Source organism: Mustela erminea, chromosome 1, assembly GCF_009829155.1.
Source record: "Mustela erminea isolate mMusErm1 chromosome 1, mMusErm1.Pri, whole genome shotgun sequence".
Classification (NCBI taxonomy): domain Eukaryota; kingdom Metazoa; phylum Chordata; class Mammalia; order Carnivora; family Mustelidae; genus Mustela; species Mustela erminea.
Window position 1 is genome coordinate 112389949 of NC_045614.1, and position 22437 is coordinate 112412385.

General features: G+C 38.3%; 1 protein-coding gene across 4 annotated transcripts; it reads left to right on the forward strand.

Moving 5' to 3' along the window:
* Positions 1-319: 319 nt before the first annotated feature.
* On the forward strand, positions 320-20268 carry TRA2B (transformer 2 beta homolog). Of its 4 annotated transcripts, none has more exons than XM_032338328.1 (9): positions 320-593; positions 12511-12644; positions 13686-13848; positions 15149-15337; positions 15570-15685; positions 16867-16950; positions 18083-18142; positions 18698-18771; positions 19265-20268. In XM_032338328.1, the coding sequence occupies exons 1-9, from the start codon at positions 558-560 to the stop codon at positions 19273-19275; spliced, it is 867 nt and encodes a 288-aa protein (XP_032194219.1). In that variant the 5' UTR covers positions 320-557; the 3' UTR covers positions 19276-20268. The 4 variants fall into 4 exon arrangements, with proteins under 4 accessions (XP_032194219.1, XP_032194227.1, XP_032194222.1 ...); XM_032338331.1 differs by lacking the exon at positions 320-593 and adding an exon at positions 7311-7504; XM_032338333.1 differs by lacking the exon at positions 320-593 and adding an exon at positions 7513-7626.
* Positions 20269-22437: the final 2169 nt, after the last annotated feature.

The following is a 22437-nucleotide window of genomic DNA, read 5'->3' on the forward strand; positions in this document are numbered from 1 at the left end:
CCGCCCACTCCAACCAAAAAGGCACAAAAAAGACAAAAATTAATAAAGCAGAAGAAAGGAATCACGGAAGGGAGAAAAAGGCATCTCTTCCCTCCCACCGCCAGGACGGCTTCTCTGAAAAGTTCCAGAACTGATTCGCGTGTTGGCGGTGACATCACTACACCCCTTGGCGACCACCAACCACAAAAGAAGGCCGATCCAGCACGCTGACTTTCCCGCCTCACTGAGCTCCAGAGATGGTGGGTAGGGCCCAGCGAGCTGCGGGCCTTACGTCACGTCCGGTTCCGGAAGCGCCCCTGCTAGAAAGGGAAGGCCAAGCGCGGAGGGGCGGAGCCAAGAAAGCGCGCGTTCTGAAAGGGGGAGGGGCCAGGTTAAGGAGCGCCGCGTCACGTCCGGCCGACTTAGAGCCCGTGCGGAGGCGGTGCGGAGCGCTTCGGTCCTCGGCGGCTCGGGAACGTGTGCGTTCTGAGAGGCTGCGGCGGAGCCTCCCTATAGAAGGCGCAAGAGGTTGGCAGCTTCGATTGAAGCACGTCGAGCGGCGACAGCAGCTAGGAGTCATGAGCGACAGCGGCGAGCAGAACTACGGCGAGCGGGTACGTAGAGGTGGTGCAGGGGGCGGCTGTGTGGTTCCAGCTTGCATCTCTTCCCAGGCCCGTCGGCCTCAGACCAGGAGACAGGAGCGATTTAGGCTCCGAACTCTGAATCTGGAAAGCATGGGGGGGGGTTGGCTTAAAAAGCCTTCGCGGAGAGTGATTTCGGTCGTTAAGTAGGACACCGGCGGGTTTTGTGGCCCTCCACCCGAGACGTCGGTTTTTTTCCGTTAGAAGAGGGGGAAAATTAAAAATGGCCGCTGCGTCCCCTTGGTGTTGGGGGAGGGGAGCGGTATCTCATTTCGCCGTTGCTCTCCTGCGAAGCCTCGCTGCCGCCATCTTGGGCTGGCGGGCCGGGCGCTCTGCCAGAGGCACAAAATGGCGGAGGAGCCGCGCGTCAAGGCGGGCCCGCGCCTCACAGGGCCGCGTGGGGGTGGAGAAAGAAAGGCAGCCTTCTCTGGGGGGTTCTGTCCGGCGTTTAGTTTAAGAAAGGATCGTTTTCTAAACCCCGGAAAGGCGGAATCTGAGGTGTCCTTGGGGCCTCTTTTAGGGTGGGGGAAACTACTCCGAGGTAGACAAGTTCTGGGCGGCTAGAGGGGGTTGGCGCGGGCTTTGTTTTAGGCCTAAATGGAGTGCTTTTCTTCAATACCGACATGACAGCGCTTTCAAAATAAAAATAGTTACCGGAGCATCCAGTGGACTAGACCCCAGGCCGCAGAGGTTTTCTTGTTTTATGGAGTGGATATTTTCCACGGGACTGTTGAAGAAACTGGCGGGCAACAGTTCATGGCGCCGATATTTCCTTTGTTTTGAGGCATTCTGATTCTGTGAACCACAGCTTGTGTTGGTAACACTTATATTCTGAGTCTCCACCACCCAGATACGGAGTTCGGTGGGGGGTAATTAAGTTGCAGAAACAAGACAGTTTCGGGCTTAAAAAGCGTGATGCAAAGCTGGTTGCAAGCCTGTGGGTATTAATGAAGATGCAAAAATACAAAGCTTGTCAGAATCTTGCACCTTTCGGAGGTTATGAAGAATTTCTTAGGAGGTTAACAAAAAGCATCATAGAACTCTATCTTTAAACTTGATAGGTATGAGTAGGGTTCTTTTACAGTTGACCTGTTAGGTTTTCCCTTTTCCCTTTCTCCTACTGCCCAGAAGCGGTCGTCAGGTAAATCTGTTAAAATGTATTAGCAAGTAGACTCATATAAAACAGATGTGGGGCCCTTAATTAGGAAGGTATTTTTAAAAAGAAATTCTTATTTTCTGGCATGTTGTTGAACTTAACTGTGTAACTGGAGCCAAATCTCACTGATAATAGATTGAAATAACCCGGCTTCTTCACCTGTTCAGAGGAATATTGGCTTTTTACACTTAAACGAAACGCGATTGATGATACTGTCACGGGTGCATGTACCTACCATTATTTTTAAGCCCTTGGCTTTCTTACGGTAAGAAAGTTTGGACTGAGCCCACAAATTGTTAAAGATGTGATTTCTGATTCTGCCAGTAGACTATGCCGTTGAAACGAATCATTGGTGTTTGTACCAGACAGCAAAGGATAAATTAAAGTCTCCGTTTTCTGAACAACTACTGAGTGCTTTTTGGACTGTTGAGAGAATGCAAAATGGCTGGTTTCTGAGTGGAAGAGCTCTGGGTTGCATATACGTGAATAAGGTACTTGTAATGGTGTGCTTGTGCAGTCAGATGCTGTACCACTGAGCTATATACCCCCAGTGGTGTGCTTGTGAAGACAAAAATTGCCCAAAAATAAACTGGCATATTTTACATAAGGGAGGAAGTAATTGTTGGAAGTATTTTCCTGGCTTGAGACCATTCAAGGGACATCATCCCAATTATTTGACATTCTCGTATTGTTTGTGGGTTTGGTTTTGTTTTGTTTTTCCTAGTGAACCATACTTCCTAGTTTTTTCCACAGTCTTGTTTACATAGGTATTCACTGATGTCTTACGGAAGGAAACTCAATAAAATATTTTCAGCCTGTATGGTAAAAATTAACTTTTTTCTTGCATACGAGTCTTGAATCCTGGAAGTGTTTCTTCTTTTTTTTTTTAAGATTTTATTTGTTTTATTTGACAGAGATCACAAGTAGGCAGAGAGAGAGGGAGGAGGAAGCAGGCTGCCCGATGCGGGGCTCGATCCCAGGACCCTGGGATCATGACGTGAGCCGAAGGCAGAGGCTTCATGCCCCCCCCCCCTTTTTTTTTTAAAGATTTTATTCATTTTATTTGACAGACAGAGATCACAAGTAGGCAGAGAGAGAGGGAGGAGGCCTGGAAGTGTTTCTAAACTTCGAAGTAGAAGAATACTTACAGGTTGTTTAGAAGTTTTGTTTTGTATGTGGATTGCTTTCCAATTGGTGTATTGAAGCCTGAAGAGGTTAGAAGAGACCTTTTAAAAAGCATGTTGAGGTTCCTGAAGAACGTCTGGCAAAACCCTAAAGCTTAATAGAGCAGTTTAGATATAAGGCCGTAAAAACTAGGTGTGGGTGACAGGCAGGTCTGATTAGCTAAATTGCTTTTGAAAATGCCTAAAAGCAGTGAAAAAGTACATTCGGGCTAATAATGTTGGACATGTCTGTTATGAATAGCTTCTCTGGAGCCTGAAAAATTACTGTAAATCCACTCTGGGCATTCAAACACTTCAGACTATTAATGTGAATCATTAGTAAAAGCCATATCGGTACTGGTAATGTAACCACGTGTAATACAAATATCCTCATTTTGGTTGGAATCCCAACTACTTGCAAACCTACCCCATCTCCCACTTAATTTAGCTGTCCAGGATCCAGATATTCCGGTATCTGCAGCCCCAGGATAGTTCTAGAGGTATTTTTTCCTTATTTGTACTTTAGAAGTTCATTTCCTAAACAGATTGGTAGTTTGTGTGCGGTAAATTGTTCTCAGTTTGATCATCCTGATAGAGTGAATTATTGACTCTTAGAACTGTGGTTAAGTGTGTCCCCTTATCTCCTTTTGAATGCACACTTGGGGTATATTATAGAATTTTTGTCGTTCACGTAATTGAGTTACGGTAGAGTAGCTTTTACCTTTGTGGGTTTTTTCATGTGAAAGTTGATAGATTTAAATTAAAATTTGTCTTTAGAGTCGACTTTCTCGATGTAGCCAAACCGGTGCTGCAAAGATACTTTTGATCTCCAAATTCAGTTATCTTCCAGTATTGTCCAAAAATTGCTGACAGTTTTTGGGAAAAGGTTAACCAGCGCTTTTGCAAAAAGTAGTATTAGCAGCTATGTCACAATTTGAACGGAGTAAGAATATGATAAAAGTAGCAAGTTTGGAGATCCATAGTACTGTTGAGGGGTAATAAATCTTTAAGGCCCAGTAGCAGTCATAATATTTAGAGTATGCGGTGTTTGTGTGAGTTTGGTCTCGGCACCTGTTTAATGTTCTACTTTCCTAATTGATTGTAATTTCTTTAAGATTGTGCAAATGCATCTATATTTAGAGAATCCAGAAACTAAGGAAACATTACTGTGTGAACCAGATGGTTTTAATTTCTGTCCTGTAGTTAGGATTATAATAGCAAGCAGTTAAAGAAAATTTTCTGGTAGAATATGGGCTATAGTTTTTGTAGAAATATTTGCAATATAGATGTATTATCTTTAGTCTTATTCTTTATGGAGATGAATAGCATCCAGATACCATCCCATCAAACTGCTTTTCAGATTTCTGCAGTTTTTCTCTTCTGCTTAATCTTGGGTTGTCTTTCTGTATTCATTGTTTTTAGCCCTTAACTCCGGGTTCTGATTTTCAAAAACTGAAACATCTCAATCTATTTCTTTCTAAAGAATTACAGCTATTGTACCAATTCCTTTAATACAGGATTGAATTAATGTCCATTGGGAGGAAATAGTTTGCACTGTTTCACTGAGTCTGGTTAGGTACAAGTCTCTTGAAGAAACCAGGTTGAAGAATATTTTTCTTGATTTTAACTAAGAATGTTTTAATGTTGATGTTGTCTGGAACTAGAAGGTGGCATTTTCAAACAGAAATTACAAGTGATAACAAGGTAAGTACTCCGGTTTTGTCAAAAGATTAAAGAGGAATTCAGGTGGTGAGAGATGTTAATGTTGATAGCATTTACCTTTTCCCCCCTTTATCTCCAATAAAGCCCAAAACCTAAGTGATAAATATTAACTTTTTCATACTTCATATTTGCCCAAGAGAAGGACAGAACTACAGTTCTGTATTTTGAGCCTTAGCATTCTGTCTTATGCTGATTTGTTTTCATTTGTAATTATTTTATGAAAAGGGATGGTGATTGAAGTTTAGGAAATTATGAGTGTTTACCCAATTTAGTTCTGGGTATGGGTTACATCGAATTTTAGGTATTGTTGTCACTTCATCTTGTTTTTAAGAAAGGCCCCCCCAAATGTTTCACTATAGCAATTGGACTTTTCAAATTCCCCAAAATCTTTTTGAATTAGGTAGGTTGTGGAGGTTATTTTCACATTGCTACTTTAATCAATGCAGGATCGCCTGATAGTTCAGCATGTGTGAGGCCCCTTATCAGAGTCTGCAAGAGATGGTGTTACCACTGATTGAGGCAGGTCAGATGAAGGGGCACTGCCCCATCCCCAGACATTTTTCTTAAGTCTTTTGAAGATCTTTTCTCCACCCAGTCTTCCGGTAGACTTTGACTACGGAAAAATAAAATAGTCCGTTGATGTGAGCATTAACCTTTATATTTCTAGCAGTATCAACAGACTTTTCTTTGCCCTGTTTCAGTTTCTAAGATACTACCTTGTCAGCAGCCGGTGGAGTTTGTACATGTTTTTAATGTTATTTGAATTCCAGCTGTAATCCCTAGAATCGGGTTTTGTTTTGTTTTTTTTTTAAACAGAAATTGTGTTGATGGTGGGAGAAGTTTTTTGCTTATTTCTAATAGGATCTCTTAACCAAATGGACAATAACATTAGCCCAATAGTTGGTCATCTGGTTTTATTAAAGTGGCCACTTGAGCTTAGTAGTTGAGTTGAAGTAAACCTTATATTTACATTATGTAGCAACAATGTTTTGATCTTCGAATATAAAAGGAGGAAGATGGTTGGGAATGGGTAATAAAAGAAAGGCAGGAAGGCATCCATATTGAAAAGTTCTGATACCTAGAGCTTTGGCCTCCTCCATTCTAGTATCTTCTGCATCTAAGCCCTGTATCTGTATGTTCTCTTTAGGAGGCAGTAAAGAGGAAACCTGCTTGGGCATTCTGATTCCACGATTACATTTGTGCTGCCAGCAAACCTTCCCATTACATTTTAGTGATGGATATTAAAAGAAAATCAATTACTGTGACTCCCTTAAAAAACTATTTAAAATTTTTCCTGAATTAAATAAACAATTGACTTTCAAAAAAAAAAAACTAGTCTGAAAATTGTGCTTTCTTAGGAAAGACATCATAACACTTCCACGATAGCCATGGTTGTCTTTATACCCAGTTAGAGTTACAAGGACTTATTTTTTTTCCTTTTTTAAAAAACTATTTAACCCAGTCACCCCAAAAGAAAATAAAACTAATAGAGAGGAAATTGTTGACTTGACAAAATGAAAGATCATAAGGTGAAGTACAGAATAACAAGGAGAACCAGGCTGTTTTGTGAGGACTATTGTGTTCAGGGTGTTTAACAGACACTATTATACTTTATTGATCTGTTAAGTGATACGAGTTTTGTTTTTTTGTTTTTTAATAATTTCAGGAGGTGAGCTATAATTTTCTCCCAATATTGCCACCTTAAAAAGTCGGATTTCTCCTTTGGACTGAGGAAGATTTTAATACTTTGTTCATTGAGGGGGAATTTTAAAGATTCTTTGAAAACACCACTGTTGGATTCAGATTTGTTCTGCTTTCCTTCATAGCTACTTGGATATAGTAGTTGGTTGACCTGATTTTGTCTTTTTATTATGTTAGTGCTAAATTAGTAGTTGAACCATTCATAATTCTAAAATGTCACTAGAGCAGCTTTCTTAGGGGGTGGGTTTTGAGCACTTTAGCCCAAATTTTCTGATTTCCCTGACACTGTTTTCTCAGAGCTCTTTAAATATGCAGTACAAAAATGTGTGACATTAACTACATTTCTTCACTGTGACATTAAATATATTTCTTTACTTTATAATGTAGAAAAGTCACAAGTTGTAAGCCTCTCCAACCCTGAGCCTTGTCATCATTGTACAAATGAATTGTCCGTGCTTTCCTTTCTTGCACTTTTGTATTAATGTGTCACTTTTTGACTAGAGATGTGCTTTTGACACTTAACATTTTCTCTTGATGAGTACAATAAGTAAGAAGTGTGAAATGTAATTAAAGTTTTTTAATGTTAGATGAACAGCAAATGTTCAGTTGCGCACTTCGCATTTAACTTAAGCATGATAAATCTATTTGAAGTAGACAGTTGAGGTTGATTACCTTATGTATTTTAGAACCAACAGGAAGCTAGTTTCAGTTTTTTGAGCTGCATATTGTAGGTTTTTTGTTTTTTTGTGTTTTTTTTTTTTTTTTTAAGTCCAAAAAAAGGGATTTTTTTTTTCTAGTTTCAGTTTTGGCACTGGATATTATCCTGGAGTTTTAAAATATCTTCATCCTGTTCTTTTTCTATTAAGGTTAATGTTGAAGAAGGAAAATGCGGAAGTCGTCATTTGACAAGTTTTATAAATGAGTATTTGAAGCTCAGGAATAAGTGAAGCTGAAATTTGAAAAAATAAAAGAAAGAATGCATGCTAATTATCAGACCAGAAGTCCCACTTGTAGAATATTGAGCAATTTGTGTGAAGTGGGGAAGATGAAAGAAGTCAGAATTTGAAACGGAAGAATGAAGAAAAGAAATAAAAATGAAGTTAAGATAAGAAGTAATCTGGAATCAGAAAGCACTACGCTAAGTAATTACTAGTCTGTTTATGTGTCCCTGTATATTTTGCTAAACATGCATGCATTATTTGTTTAATAGAAGAAAATATATACAGGGCAAAGAAGTGCCTTCCAGGGGAAACGTTTAAATTAGGTAATTCTAATTTTAACTTCTTAGTCAAATGATTGAAATGCAGTTAAAAAAAAATAACCCTTTGTAGTCAAATATGAGGCAGGAATGAGCTCTCCAGCATGGGTAACAGTTGGCTTAATGTTGTCCCTCTAGATTTTTTTCATCTAACTCTGCTGGTCCTGGGGTATGAGGGAGTCCTCCAGAGTTGGAATTGGTGGTTTGTGCCACCTCTGTGGACTCTTAAAATACACTGACCCCTGTCCTTCAATACTGAAAAATGTATAATACAATGTTTTCTGTGTTTGTCATAGTTTTCCTAAAGAATGTCTTCGGGATAGTTATAGAACCGAACCCTCAAAATTGAAGCAAACCAGTGAGCCGGATAGTTAGCTCCTTTTGGCCTTTATGAAAATACTCTTTTTTCCAGATGGCATAGTGGAAAGCTATGACCAATTAGGCCCTACCTTTTAGGTTGCAGGTTCTAAATTCACAAGTGGTACTTAATTCATTTCTGTTCAATGCCTTTTCCAGCTGAATGACTAGGATCATTGTTTTTTTTTTTTTTTTTTTTTTTTTTTTTAAATAGCAGCTTGCCTTAGAACGAGGTGGGTCATACAAGTGAACAGGATCTCTGACTCAAAGTGGCAGTAGTGGTAGATGCTTTATTCAGAAAACAGCTTTATTCCCTTTTCTCATTTTCTGCTATTAACACTTAACTGTTAGTGATGTGAGAGGTATAGATTATAAAGTAGCTTTATTCTGGTTCCCCACTCCCAGTACTTACTGGGGGGAAAAAAAACCCTGAAAATTGTTCTTTCCCCATCTGTGTGTTTTGTTTTAGTCGAATAAAAGAATCAGATGATCGATGTAATGTTGCTTTCAGTTGGATGGGACAAGGACATGGGTCAGAATAATATCCAGTGGTAGCTAACCAACAGTTGTCCTCTGTCAGGAAAGCCAAAGGTACCACTTCTTCCTGAAATGAAGACAACCTAAAAAAAACTTTTCTCTGAGAGTTGTTAGATTGTCTAGCTCTTGGAAAAAGTGGCTTAAATGACATTTCTAGAAGGATCTGTTCTCCGGGGTTTTAGGGCCAACTGTCAATGTGAGATTTGTGCTTTTTATAATTATTTCTGTGTTTCGCAAGGAGAAGAAAATTATTGCCGTTTATAGTAGTTTTCCAGCTTTTGCTTTGTCCCAGTTACTGGTTTGTAAATTTTTTTTGCCATGTATAAACTAATAACATTAAGTTAATGTTAATTTTGCATTCTGAATTACTTACAGATTAGGCAGAGAGCTGAGGTAAGAGAGATGTGAATGGATATTCTATTTCTCATCAAGTCCGTGGATTCTTCTATCAGGAGACCTGAAAGGTCCTTGGGGTCCAAAAGAGGAAAGACCTGTTAAGCCTCTTAAGTGGAAGTAAAGCATTATGGAATATGATTATATGGTCTAAGCTGGATAGATGTGTGGTGAAACTAAAACTGATTCTGGTGGACCATCCCATCCTTCAGGGTCCGTGTCCCCCACCCCCACCCCCCCCATCACCTGTTGGCCACAGTATCTTTGAGTCTGACAGTGCCTCCTCTCTCACCCCTACCCTGGCTGTTGGGGAGGTAAGAGGGAGATAGTCCTCTTGTCCTGAGGCAGGTGGAAATGAAAATGAGAGAAACAAGGTTCCAAGGAGATGCTTTTGCAAAAAAAAAAAAAAAAGGCAGGTAGCATAAAACTCTAAAATCGAGTAAATCAGTGAGCCTTAATTGGCATCATAAATATGTATGGTGCTTCTAAGAAATGTAGAAGACCAACACCAGAATTACTAATAGTAATAAGCTCTAGTTTGGGGACTTGTATTATTAAATGCTATGTAGGTTACTGCATACCTGTGGTTAAGAGCCACTGTTCAAAATCTAGTTGCTAAAAATAATAGAGGAGAAACCTAGCAATTTGATGGTTCTAGATGATTTCCATTTCCTTTATCTGTTTCAGAAAGCTATTTTTTAAGATAGTGCCGTTCTCGGAATAGGGGGAGATGAAGGTTATTTTGTTGAAAGTCTTGAGTTTTGTTTTTTTTTTTTCTTACCTTCTTTTAAGATGTATATTGTTAATATTATAATTAAGCTCAATCTACAAAAACTTGATACTTTGAGCAAAAACTCAGGGAATTTCTTGGCTTTGATACTTATATTAACTTTAAGTTCATGGTTCTTTGAGGTATTGAAGGTCCAGAATAGTGTTTCTGGTAGGGTTTTAAGACATTGACACAAAATTTTTTAGTCCTGAGAGTGGACTTTTGAGTTTTCTTTGTGTTGTGGAGGCTTTCCCAGCTGGTTTTGTAGATTTGCTGGTAGATTAATGTTTAAAGTTAACTCTGTATTTAGATTTGGCTAATAATTTTAGGTCTCATTTCTTCTGGACAGGCTAAATTTCCTTGAATATGTATTTGCCAAAATATCTGCAAAAAGTTTAACTTCTTTAGAGGAAACATCCTTGACGAGGAAGATAAAGAGGTGGAGGCATTGTTTAGGTATTAGCCTAAGCCTGACCGAACAACAGTGTAAAAGGGAAAGTCTTTGCATTCTGGCTGGTGTTTGCTCTATTCTTGGCCTAAGAAGTGATTACTCACAAAATGTATGTGCATACAGCCAGTTAGTTTTAGAGGCTGAAAGGAAAGTCACAGATAACTGTATCTTTTACCCTTAATCTGCTAGGCTAAAAAGCAGTCTCTTACCAGTGGGGAGACTGGTGAAGCCTTAGAAAAAGGTTTTTCTGTTCTATGAAGCAAGAGACACGTTGACTTTCTACACTTTGTTCCTTTATATTCCGATCCCTAGGCTGACTGATTTGTTAAATATAATACTTTATTGCTAATCTTTTAACTCTGTTGTGAGTAGTTATTGTGAGAGTATTTAGCTCTCCTTTTCAGAGTAAATTGTTTTCTTTGGTTTTCATTAAAAGCTGTAATCATTCCATGAAGTAATCTTTTCTAGCATTGGAATAAATGAAGGCAGTTAACTTTTGGGGTCGCTTTTTCTGTTGTCTCCTTCTAGGTTAGCTTTTGCCTGTGGTAAAAAGGAAACCGTGCCCCTGTTTTTTGAGAACTTCTTTGTCCAAGGAGAGGGAGGTGGATTGTGTTTTTAAATGTCAATGTGCAGAATATTTGCCAGAGGATGCCAGGAGATTAATTGGGGTCCCCAAAACTGCAGTACATCCTTTAACCCTTCTTTGTTAAAGGTAGCTGTTCTCACTAATAAGGATGTTATCTTTTTCTTTGAACCTTTTTACAGTCAGCCCATGGGATGGAGAGGAGGCTATCATATCTCATGTCCCTTTACACCATGTTTTATAACAACTGAAATCTTAATTGGAAGTTTCTAGAGTTCTTTCAGGCTTAGAGACCAGAACTCATTTTACTGGCTGAGTAACTCTCCTTTCCTAAACTTAAAACTTGAGTTTCTTCTGTATTGCATATACATTTTTTTCCTGAGCATCACAGAAATGATCTTCCAGATTATCTCCCATTATGCGTATCTAAAAAGGCTTCCACTATAATTTAAAATCCTATTCTACCAAGAATGGCCAGAATATTCTGAAAGTGTATCACACTGGGAGGTCTCCAGTGGCAGTTTTATCCAGTAGCTTTTAACTTTGGGTCTTTAGGGTAATATGTTGCTTCCTTTTGGGTCTGGCTGGTTCTCCTCTACCTTGGGTGGAAAGACTCACTAGACTTGATGCCTTTTAATTTGCCTTAAGTTGGAACCTAAAATAAGGTGGTCTTGCTTGATGATACACATTTGCTGTCAGACTGAGTGGGTTTGTTCTCTTAATCCACTGTTTCTGTTTTTGGTGTCTTGGCAGAACATATCTTTGTTCCATTACTTTATATGTATGTCTTTTTTGCTGATGAGCTGACTGGAAGTTTTGACTCCCTGATGAGCCAGTTACCATTTCCCCATTCTTTTGCTGGTTTCTTCATAGATTTTCCTTTCTGTGTCACTTAATCAGGTAGTCTAGTTTTGATTGGGAAAGCCATGGCTATATAGTGTGTACCAAGACTTTGGTTTTTCATACAATTCTGCGTTCCCTCCTTTCACGGACCTTGGTAGGAGCCCTTGATTTAATCTCTTCTGGTTTTAATAGGTCCTTTATGTAACTTACCTGGCTTCTTATTCCTAGATCCCCATCAGTTTGCCTTGGTTCATCTCCATTTAGCCCAGGAAGCTGTCGATCTCTGGCACTCTCTCAGCTCCTTTCTGCATAGTTCACTGCCTTTCTGCTGTGGTTCCATCTGGTTGCTTTGAGATTCTTAGGGCCTCCCACCATGGTTAGATGGAATAAGGTTTTGTGTCCTTCAGACTGGTCCTTGCTTTCCACTAGGTTTCTGTCTTTTCTAAGACTTGAAACAGATTGTCCTTGCCTCTTTTCCCACTCAAAAATAAATAAAACTTGAGAAGTTGAGGTCTTATGGGGGAAAAAGCATTTTAAAAGTTTTATGACTTTGATAGGGTTTTATTTTGTTGATGGCAGCTTGATTGATACATAGGTATAAGATATAGGTGTCATAGTTAATAAGATTCTTTCTCACCCTAGTCTTTATGGAGTAACAGTTCCAAAACACAATCCTTGGACAGTTCCCTTAACTGCTTGGCTTTGGCACCCCTTTCTGAAGAGTGTGGGATCAGTTAACTCTTATCCCAGCTCCAGAAAAGGTGGAAGTTCAAATTAATTGGCTTATGTCAGTTGGAGCAATGTAAATATACCAGGTATATTCAGTTCCTGCCCTTACCTATGTTTTCTTATCTTGGAAGGGGATTGCTTTCCCTCACCATTTACCTCACAGCAGCTTATTTGTTTTTAAAGTTGCCCAGAAAGTATACAAATTAAACTTTTGACATCTACGTGTAGGAATCCCGTTCTGCTTCCAGAAGTGGAAGTGCTCATGGATCTGGGAAATCTGCAAGGCATACCCCAGCAAGGTCTCGCTCCAAGGAAGATTCCAGGCGTTCCAGATCAAAGTCCAGGTCCAGATCTGAATCTAGGTAAGAAAGACTGTCTTGGGATTTTCTTCTGTACTCTTAGCTTTGAAATTGGTGTGTGCTTTGTAAATTAGGTAGATAGAGAGGGTTAGATCATTAGTTGGCTTATTTAAAATTGGTACTAGTAATGTACTTACATAAGTTCTGGGACAGAAGACTAAGTGATTAAGAGCCTGGGCTTTTGGCATTAGGGTTCAAATCTTACCTCTGTTTTTTCTGGCTTGGGCAGATTACTTAACCTTTTTCTACCTTAGCTTCCTTATCTTTAGAAGGCGGTTTAGTAATAGTACTAGTTCTTCAGAATTGTGAGGATTCGCTATGAGTTTATGTATGACAGATAGACTGCAGAACATTGGCTTTCATAACTGCAATTCTTGATAAATAGGTATAGCCTAATATTATATACATGTGTGTATAAATCATATAATACCTTAACACAGTGCTTTTTTCTTTTTCTTTTTTTTTTTTAAATGTTGGTCAGAAGTAGGGTATATGTCCTTGTATGCCCAGGACAGCCCCAGTTTATGCCTATTGTCAGGCATAATTAACTGCACCTCTTTTCTCTCTTCCAACGTGTCCTGTCTGGTTTAGATGACAACTCCTGTCACTCTAGTTAAGAGCGATTGATTGGTTTTAAAACACTGTTGGAGAAAATTATGATGATGGTGATTTTATCTTAAGTGAATGGTGGGCATAATGGGAGAAACCGAAAAATTAGAGGGTGGTACACTGAGGGAAAAGGTGGGCACAAATCCAGCTAGTATGAAGTACTGCATGTTTTATATTTACCAGATTTTTGAGTGTGTTACCGATCTTGAGTACATTAATTTTGATCTTTATTTAAAGAAATGGAAGAGAGCTGATAGTCGTTTGGAGCTCTTCTAGCAGGGTTCAGATGACTGTAGATACAGAAGAAAAATCTCAATCTCATGTGAATATATGTCTGAATTGTGTTCTGTCTTTTGGAGTTTAACTCCAAATGATTAAAAGAATTGAAAGCTGTATTCATCAGTTAGTTATAACCCCGAACCCTTTGTCTTACAGGTCTAGATCCAGAAGAAGTTCTCGAAGGCATTACACAAGATCAAGATCTCGGTCTCGCTCCCATAGACGATCCCGTAGCAGGTCTTACAGTCGAGATTATCGAAGACGGCATAGCCACAGTCATTCTCCCATGTCCACTCGCAGGCGTCATGTTGGGAATCGGGTAAGAAAAAAATAATTGTTTTAAGAATTATGTCTCTCTCTTGTTTTGAAATTAGAACTGATACATTTGACAGTAGACTTTAGCAGTATGCACATGAGTTGTTTAGAGACATTTTAGTGTTTTGAGGTAAGTCTCTTTAAGAGGTATTAATGTAATGGTCTACATTTGGGCTATCAATCACATGTAAGCAAAATACTGTGACAGTGGTGTATCAGCTCATCCAAAAAAAAAATCCCTGTTGTACATTACCATTTATTACCATATTATTACTGAAGTTTTCTGGATTAGCTTTAATACTCTTTAGAATGCTTCTTAGTTTTTCCGTTTAATTTTAAGTGAGTTTATTTTGGGTATTAAGGCTTATCTTCCCTGAGACAGTTTTTCCCTCTGGCTTACAGAGGTAATGCTACTCTCATTATTCTTATGTCTAGAATAAATTCCTAAGAGGTGAGTACCTTGGGCAAACTGCTCTCCAGTATCTTCCCACCAAAATACCAGTTTTGATATTCACTAGCATGAGTCCTTATTTCCCCCCTACATACACACACAGTTCTGAGGTTGAAATCCTCTTTCCAGTATTTTCTTTGGTGGGGGGTGGAGGCTGTTACAGCGGGAGAAAATTTTGGGCAGGCTCCACGGTCAGTGTGGAGCTGGATGTTGGGCTTGATCTCAACCCTGACATCATGACCTGAGTCAAAATCAAGTCTGATGTTTAACTGAGTCATCTAGGTGCCCCTTTTCTGCCCATTTTTAATGCTTGCAGCTATTGCCATAACATAACGGGATTTTAGGGCACCTGGGTGGCTCAGTCGTTAAGCGGCTGCCTTCAGCTCAGGTCATGATCCCAGCGTCCTGGGATCAAGGCCCACATCGAGCTGTCTGCTTCTCCCTCTCCTGCTCCCCCCGCTTGTGTTCCCTCTCGTGTCTCTATCAAATAAATAAAATCTTTTTTTTTTTTTTTTAAGATTTTTTTATTCGTTTATTTGACAGAGATCACGAGTAGGCAGAGAGGAAGGGAAGCAGGCTCTCCGCTGAGCAGAGAGCCCGATGTGAGGTTCGATAGCAGGATCCTGGGATCGTGACCCGAGCTGAAGGCAGAGGCTTTAACCCACTGAGCCACCCAGGCGCCCCAGTAAAATCTTTTTTTATAAAGAAATACCAATTTTAAATTTTAAATCTACTTTATAATTAGTGACATTTTGGGTGATAAAAGTTTTTTGGGTTTTTTTGTTGTTGTTGTTTTTGTTTTTAAACTGATTTATGATGTTTTAAGGTTTAAAATTTATTTTTCCATTTCTAGGCAAATCCTGATCCCAACTGCTGTCTTGGAGTATTTGGATTGAGCTTGTACACTACAGAAAGAGATCTAAGAGAAGTATTCTCTAAATATGGCCCCATTGCTGATGTGTCCATTGTATATGACCAGCAGTCTAGACGTTCAAGAGGATTTGCCTTTGTATATTTTGAAAATGTAGATGATGCCAAGGAAGTAAGTAAAAGTGTACCTGTATTTTTTTTTTGTAGTAGTCCTATTGTTGGCTCCCGAGTACTAATGAACTTGGATAAGGAGTTTTTGTTTTATTGTACTGTAAATAGGATATATTTATAGTTAAAACTATCTTATTTGTTAATATTTATAAAAATATTTATATCTTATTTATATTGGATAGTTTGTGGCTTTGTCACAAGTGTATATAATAACACCATATTATCTTTCGAAGGCAAAAGAGCGTGCCAATGGAATGGAACTTGATGGACGTAGGATTAGAGTTGATTTCTCTATAACAAAAAGACCACATACCCCGACACCAGGGATTTACATGGGGAGACCCACCTAGTAAGTTTATCTTTTAAAGATTGATGGCTGAATGCAGTTTCTTTAAGAACTACCATGTACAGGGCGCCTGGGTGGCTCAGTGGGTTAAGCCGCTGCCTTCGGCTCAGGTCATGATCTCAGGGTCCTGGGATCGAGTCCCGCATCGGGCTCTCTGCTCAGCAGGGAGCCTGCTTCCCTCTCTCTCTCTCTATGCCTGCCTCTCTGACTACTTGTGATTTCTCTCTGTCAAATAAATAAATAAAATCTTTAAAAAAAAAAAGAACTACCATGTACAAGGGGAGAATCTTTGATATTTCACCCAGTCTTGCCACAGTGCAAATCATTCTTCTCTTTTGTGGGGTTTTTCTTTTTTAACTCGGTAAGGCTAGTCAAAAGAATATATTCAATGAAAACCATTTATTATGTGCTGCACACTGATGACATCCCAGCATATCCTATAGAACATCTGTCTGGCTTTGCTTGGTAATTAATGTTCTTAATTAGACCATTTTTATCATAATGGAATTTTAACCATTATAGTTAAAAGGTTTAATACAAACTCTGCATTTTTTTAAATTTTTGTTTTCATTAAGCAGAGTGGAAAACAGTTTTTGCGTTGAACTAGGGTACCTCTCCTTTGTTGTCCTTCTCATCACTGTTTGTATGGATCAAAAGCTCTGCGTTCATTTCTTTTTAATTTAAATTTCCCCACTCCTGAAACCACCTTCTTCCAAATATTTAATTTTTCCTTCTTCTAGGAAAATATGTGGGTTTAACAATTGACTTTTGAAAGCAAGTTAGCAGAATGTGTGTCCCTTAACAAAAAGATTTTTTTTTTTACTGTATTTATGTACATTGTTTCAGGGAGCAGAGAAAGGACAACGTTTATCCCAAATTAGTGGTTAACTTTTCTGTTGGAAAATAATATGGAGTTAATAATTACGGAGTTATTAGTAGATATTATTTTTGCCCAACAGAAGAGAGTAAAGAGATGCTTGAGGCAGTTGCCTAGTCACGTTCTTAGAATTCCGCTCCCAGGATCCAAATGAGCCATGCTTCTGCTGTTGTCTGAACAGCTTTAAACAGTAACAGTTGTACCTAGGAAGATAGGAGAGGAAGGCCATGTGGTAATTAATGAAGAAACTCTGAATATATATTTCACTGGATGAAATATATTTATGAAGACGTATTACTGTTCATAGTGGCAGCTCACGCCGTCGGGATTACTATGATAGAGGATATGATCGAGGCTATGATGATCGAGACTACTACAGCAGATCGTACAGGTAAGTTAACCATTGTATGAGATAATAAGTAGCCAAAAAATGGAAGGCAGGGTATCCTCTCTTCTGAATCACTTGCAACATAATTTAAGGCAGGTGCCTTAAAAACACTAAGTTTTAGTGCTTAATAAAGTCTTTTTTATACTAAGAAATAAATGTAGGACTAGAGTTTAGATTTTAAGGTTCAGTGTCTGTTTAATATTAATCTTTTTTTTTTTTTTTAAACATCAAGCTGTAAACCAACTGGAATCCCTGGTTTTGAGCATGGCAGTGGAACCAAAATTACATAGACCATACTTAAGTTTTTTCACTTCTTTGATGCTTGTTTTTTTAAAAAAGTTCCATGAGCTGTATTTTTAAAGTAATTGCTTTATAAAGCATTTTTGGTGTCTCAAATGCATAATGCACTGGATATATAGGGAAGAGTCCAAAGAAATAATTGCTGAAGGGTAGTAATTTGGTATCAGGATGGCTAGAGGTTTTTTTTAATACAGAAAAATCCCTTTTTTCCTTAGAGATTAGTAGTAGGGAAATAACTATCATACCGAGAAATCCTGTGAAGATAAAATGAAAATTCTTTATTTTAGCTGCAGCAGGTAATTTAGACCCTGTCTTGTGAAAATGTAAATCATGTGATAATAAATATTGGCCACACAGTTATCTTTGGTGCCTTATTGAGATGTGAGTATCTGTTTTTGTGTACACTGTTTGAATGTTTAAAGAAGTTGATGATTGTCAGCTATTACCTGTGGAAGTGAGTCCTTAAAGCTTGCTTCTGACACTGTGGTCCAGGATTTTATCCCCAACAAGAACCTTGTTTGAAAGAACATTTGTGTGTTAATTGCCACTTTAAAGGGATTAATCTGTGGGGGCTGGGAAGATTAAATTTACAAGTTTTATTTTAATTCAGTTGAGCATTTACTTTAGAAGTGTGATTTGTTCTGTTACTCATTTTAGCCACCAGAGAGAGCTCTATGCCAGTGTGTAAAAAAAGGGTGACAAAAGTTAGCACTTGAATTACTTTACTTTAAAAAATGACCTTAAATTTCTCTGTGGGAGTTCTGATTTTAATTAATAAATAATATGTTGTTTTTAAAACTTAAAAAATACATGTGTTGCTTTTCTGCCTTCACAGAGGAGGAGGTGGAGGAGGAGGAGGATGGAGAGCTGCTCAAGACAGGGATCAGATTTACAGGTATGGCAGGAGAGGATTTTAAAATCTGCACAGTACAGAGTAGAATGACTCACCTAAAGACACTTGGTTACTAGTATTTTGTTAAGTTGCATCACATAATTGGATTGCACGAAATCCATCAAATAACAAACCAATGATAGTGTATACATCGCTTCATTTGTGTGTTTACAGAAATAAATTGGGCTTATACTAGGTAATTACTCAGTGGCCCCCTTTGTACCTTAATACGCAACAATGGTATAAGTTAAGGTTGCTGATTAAGCGTCCATAATATTCTTAGTCTTTATTCCTTACAGCTATTTTTTGTGTGTTACTGCATTTTTGTTAGCTTTTAATGAGCATCTAAATAAGCAAGTGAATATTCAAGTCAGTCTTATAAAACCTCCTTGAAGTACTAGTAAAATTTGTTTTGGGTGTTAGTTTATGAAGGTGTGCTTGGGATTAGTGGTTTTGTTAATCTAAAACAGACTTGAAATACTGTGACTGTTGCAGTCTTTATATGTCAGTCTTATTTCAATCTGTGGAGTCTTAGATGGTCTTGGCATTTGTTTACAGAAGGCGGTCACCTTCTCCTTACTATAGTCGCGGAGGATACAGATCACGTTCTAGATCTCGATCATACTCACCTCGTAAGTTTTTAACTTGACATGATTTTATATATTAGTATAGTTTGAAGTTAACGAACTACGGTAGTGGGATAATTCAGGTAGTTTTATATGTATTAAAATCCACCCACCCATCCTCAGTTTTTGTGTGTAGGGTTCAAGGTAGTATATGAAAACAATCCTTGGGATGTTATTCTTAATGCTAATTAAAATAGTAAATGTGTACTGCATTCTGGTCCCCATTTGTAGCCTTTTTTTTCAGGAGGGGTTGTAATTTTTATACAGCCTGGAAACATTTGGGTGACTTTAAAACCTTAGTTATTTGGGGGTGGAGTTATACATCCTAGCTATTCCTATTCAGTGTTGGTTCTTTGATTTCTAGTGTAGCCCTTTTCAGGAGAGAATCTGGTGCATAGAATTTTCTAATGGTGGAATAGTCTATAAAAAAATCTCAACACTAAATTGTGCTTGATAAATATGCTTTAATACTGAAAGACTGATTATGATTTCTTCCTAGGTCGCTATTAAAGCATGAAGTTGAAGACTTTCTGAAGCCTACCCTAGAGTTGGGATATTGTTTGTGGACAATATTTTTTATTGTCTCCTGTTTAAAAAGTGAACAGTGCCTAGTGAAGTTAGGTGACTTTTACACCTTTTATGATGACTACTTTTGGTGGAGTTGAAATGCTGTTTTCATTCTGCATTTGTGTAGTTCGGTGCTTTGTTCAAAGTTAAGTGTTTTCAGAAAAGTATGTTTTGCATGTATTTTTTTACAGTCTAAATTTTGACTGCTGAGAAGTTTCTATTGTACAAAACTTCATTTAAAAGGTTTTTCTACTGAATCCAGGGTATTCTGAAGATCGAAGCCTGTGTGTAAAATGCTACCAAATGGTAAAAAGCAACAATAAAGTTTGGTTTTTACTTTTCTTTCTAACATCAATGCTTAGCAAAACAGTTCAGATTAGGTTGTCAGTAGTAAATTTCGAGACAAAAATACCCATTTTCCTCCAATCCGTGAGACATACTATACTTAATATACCTGCAACTAAGTGTTAAAAATTATGCTCTGTAACCCTGTACTGCTAGTATTAGAACTAAAGAACTTTCAATACAGCCAATGCTTAATGCTTATATAAATGTGGATTTGTCAGCCTTTATGTAATCTGTATCATATAAAGCAGGGAATAAGAAAAGAGGTACACAATGTATGCCTTTAAAAGGCTATTTCTTAAAGCTGTTACAAGGGGATAATGGTATTTCAACTAGTTATCAGCAAACGACAATACATTCCACCACAAATGTACTCTTGTTCTTCTAGCTTTTTAGACTATGGAAAAAATGAGTGCTTCAGAGTTCGGGAAAAGAGAAGGGAACACTACACCTGTATTGTGGATGAACTGAAGATTTGCCTGTTCATTTTTTAAATATTATTTTCAGGTCCTTTGCTTACCAAAGGAAGCCCAATTTCACTCAAATGTTTTGAGAACTGTGTTTAAATAAATGCAAATGAAAAGAGTAAAAGGCTGGTACAACTCAGTTGACCTAGAAGATTTTGTTTTAACCTTGTTAACTTAGAGGGTTTTTTAAAATAGTTTTTAGTCCCTTGTATGGTAACCCTTGGGCTGAAATGTATTCTCTTTGCCTTTTTTTTTTTTTTTTTTTAATAGTTAAATTATACGTTCTAGAAAATACGTTTAAGAGGGGAGTTAGTTACTTGAGTGATTGTCTTCGTTAAGATGATAGTACAATACATGAGTCTAGTCTCCACACCTGTCCTGGGGGTGGCCAGTTCAAGGGGAAATGGAGTAGGCAAGTAATTTAAAATACTTCATATATATTAGTTCATTTAGTCAGTAGCAGCCAGTAGCAGCCATGAGATGCACCTTACCTGAAGTTAAATGACTATTAAATGGCCATGCCAGGATCCAGATGTGGGCATATCTCCATCCAGTCTATGGGTGATGCCATTCTGCCACTACTCTAGATAATCAGATGAATGAGAGTAATGGTGATGGGGTGCCTGGCTGGCTCAGTTGGTAGAACATGCAACTCCTGATTCAAGGTAGTGAGTTCATGCCCTATGTTGGGCATGGAGCCTACTTAAAAATACATATATATGATTTATAGGCAATATTAGCAAGCCTTAATTTGTCGCACTGGGTGGTGTCTCACATGCATACCTGACTCATACTTTAGAAACTCATGTAAAATTCTGCATGATTGTGTTTCTAAAAATTACCTGGAACTGTTTGAAATTTATTGTCAACTAGTTTGAGAGTAAGACTTTGGCACCCCGGATAGTTGTAGAATGTGGTCCAGAAGGAGTTGTAGTTCTGTAGTGGTAAGGATGTACATGAAGGAACATGGTACCACTTAGAAGCTTTCTTGCTAGGGGAAAGGACAGGCCAGCACCTAAGCAGTGAGTGAGAACTGTGGACATCAGTGTAGGTCTCACTGAATGAGTTCCCCTACCAAAGACCTACCTCTCTCTCATATTATAGTATGTGAAGTAAGAAATAGATTTCCCAGCCTTCTAACTGACTTCAGGTCTAGAGGAACTTTAGAAGGCATCCATGTCTAATTCATGTATCCCAGGGGGTGTTGCTTGCAATTAAATCATGTAAGCTACCCATTATTCTGCTATGGTGGTTTTTTTTTTAAAGCTAGTGATCCGTTGAGCTTTTGGATCTGGAAGCATTTTGACTTATAAATTAATACCAGGAGTGTATTACAGGCAGCAGACCTTGAAAATTTAGAGCTTACCAGGTTTGATGGGTGGAGATTCCTTTCCTATTCTGGGATAGGAAACAAGTCATCTGTTCATGTGCTCTGATAGTCATCTTCTGGTGAGTCCCTTGGGTTGACTGTTGGCATACACCAATTAAGAGACAAATAATGTCAGAACCATAGGAGAGCTATTGGATAATTTAGGGATTGGATAAATAAGTCTTGAAATTCTTGCCTTAAGGCAAAAAAACCTCGGATTTTTATATGCCAGTACTAACAATACATTGTTTACTGCTGCAGGCCAGGGATGATTGAAACCAAATGCAAAGTTGATTTGGAGGACTGCTGAACTAAAATAGTTAAAATTCATAATCATACTTGGGTTTTGTGAAAGCACACATTATTCAGGAAACGTCAGATCCCAACAATTGGCGTTAAGATTGTGTTTTTTGTTGTGCTTTTTTTGGAGGCCCTTGAGAACCTTAAGCCCTCCAAAATGGTCTTAGTTGCTTTCCTTGCATAAGGAAAGTATGCCTCGGGATAAAACGAGCAGTGCCAACCCCTATTTCCTGTTAATCAGTATTTCAACTCTGCAGGAGGGGCAAGGGGACAAATTAAGAACTAGGAAAAAACGTTACACCCAGAAGTGAAATTTATTTACATTATCAAAACTAGGTAAATTTTACAGGGAAATTGATAGGAGTGTGCACACCAGCAGTTTTGTTTCAGACAACAGACCGAAGTCTTACTTGATTATATAATTTTTAAAAACCTCTGGACCTTGTGAACATAGGCCTGGCACAATAGAGAATTCATAAGACATTGAACTCTTTGAAGAAGAGGCCAGAAACCCAAAATAAGAACCACCTGTGCATATGAACTTTACTAATTTTGGCAAAGGGTTGTGCAATCATTTGTGTACTTAACTATGTACAGGAGAAAAAAAAAATACCCAAACTTAAC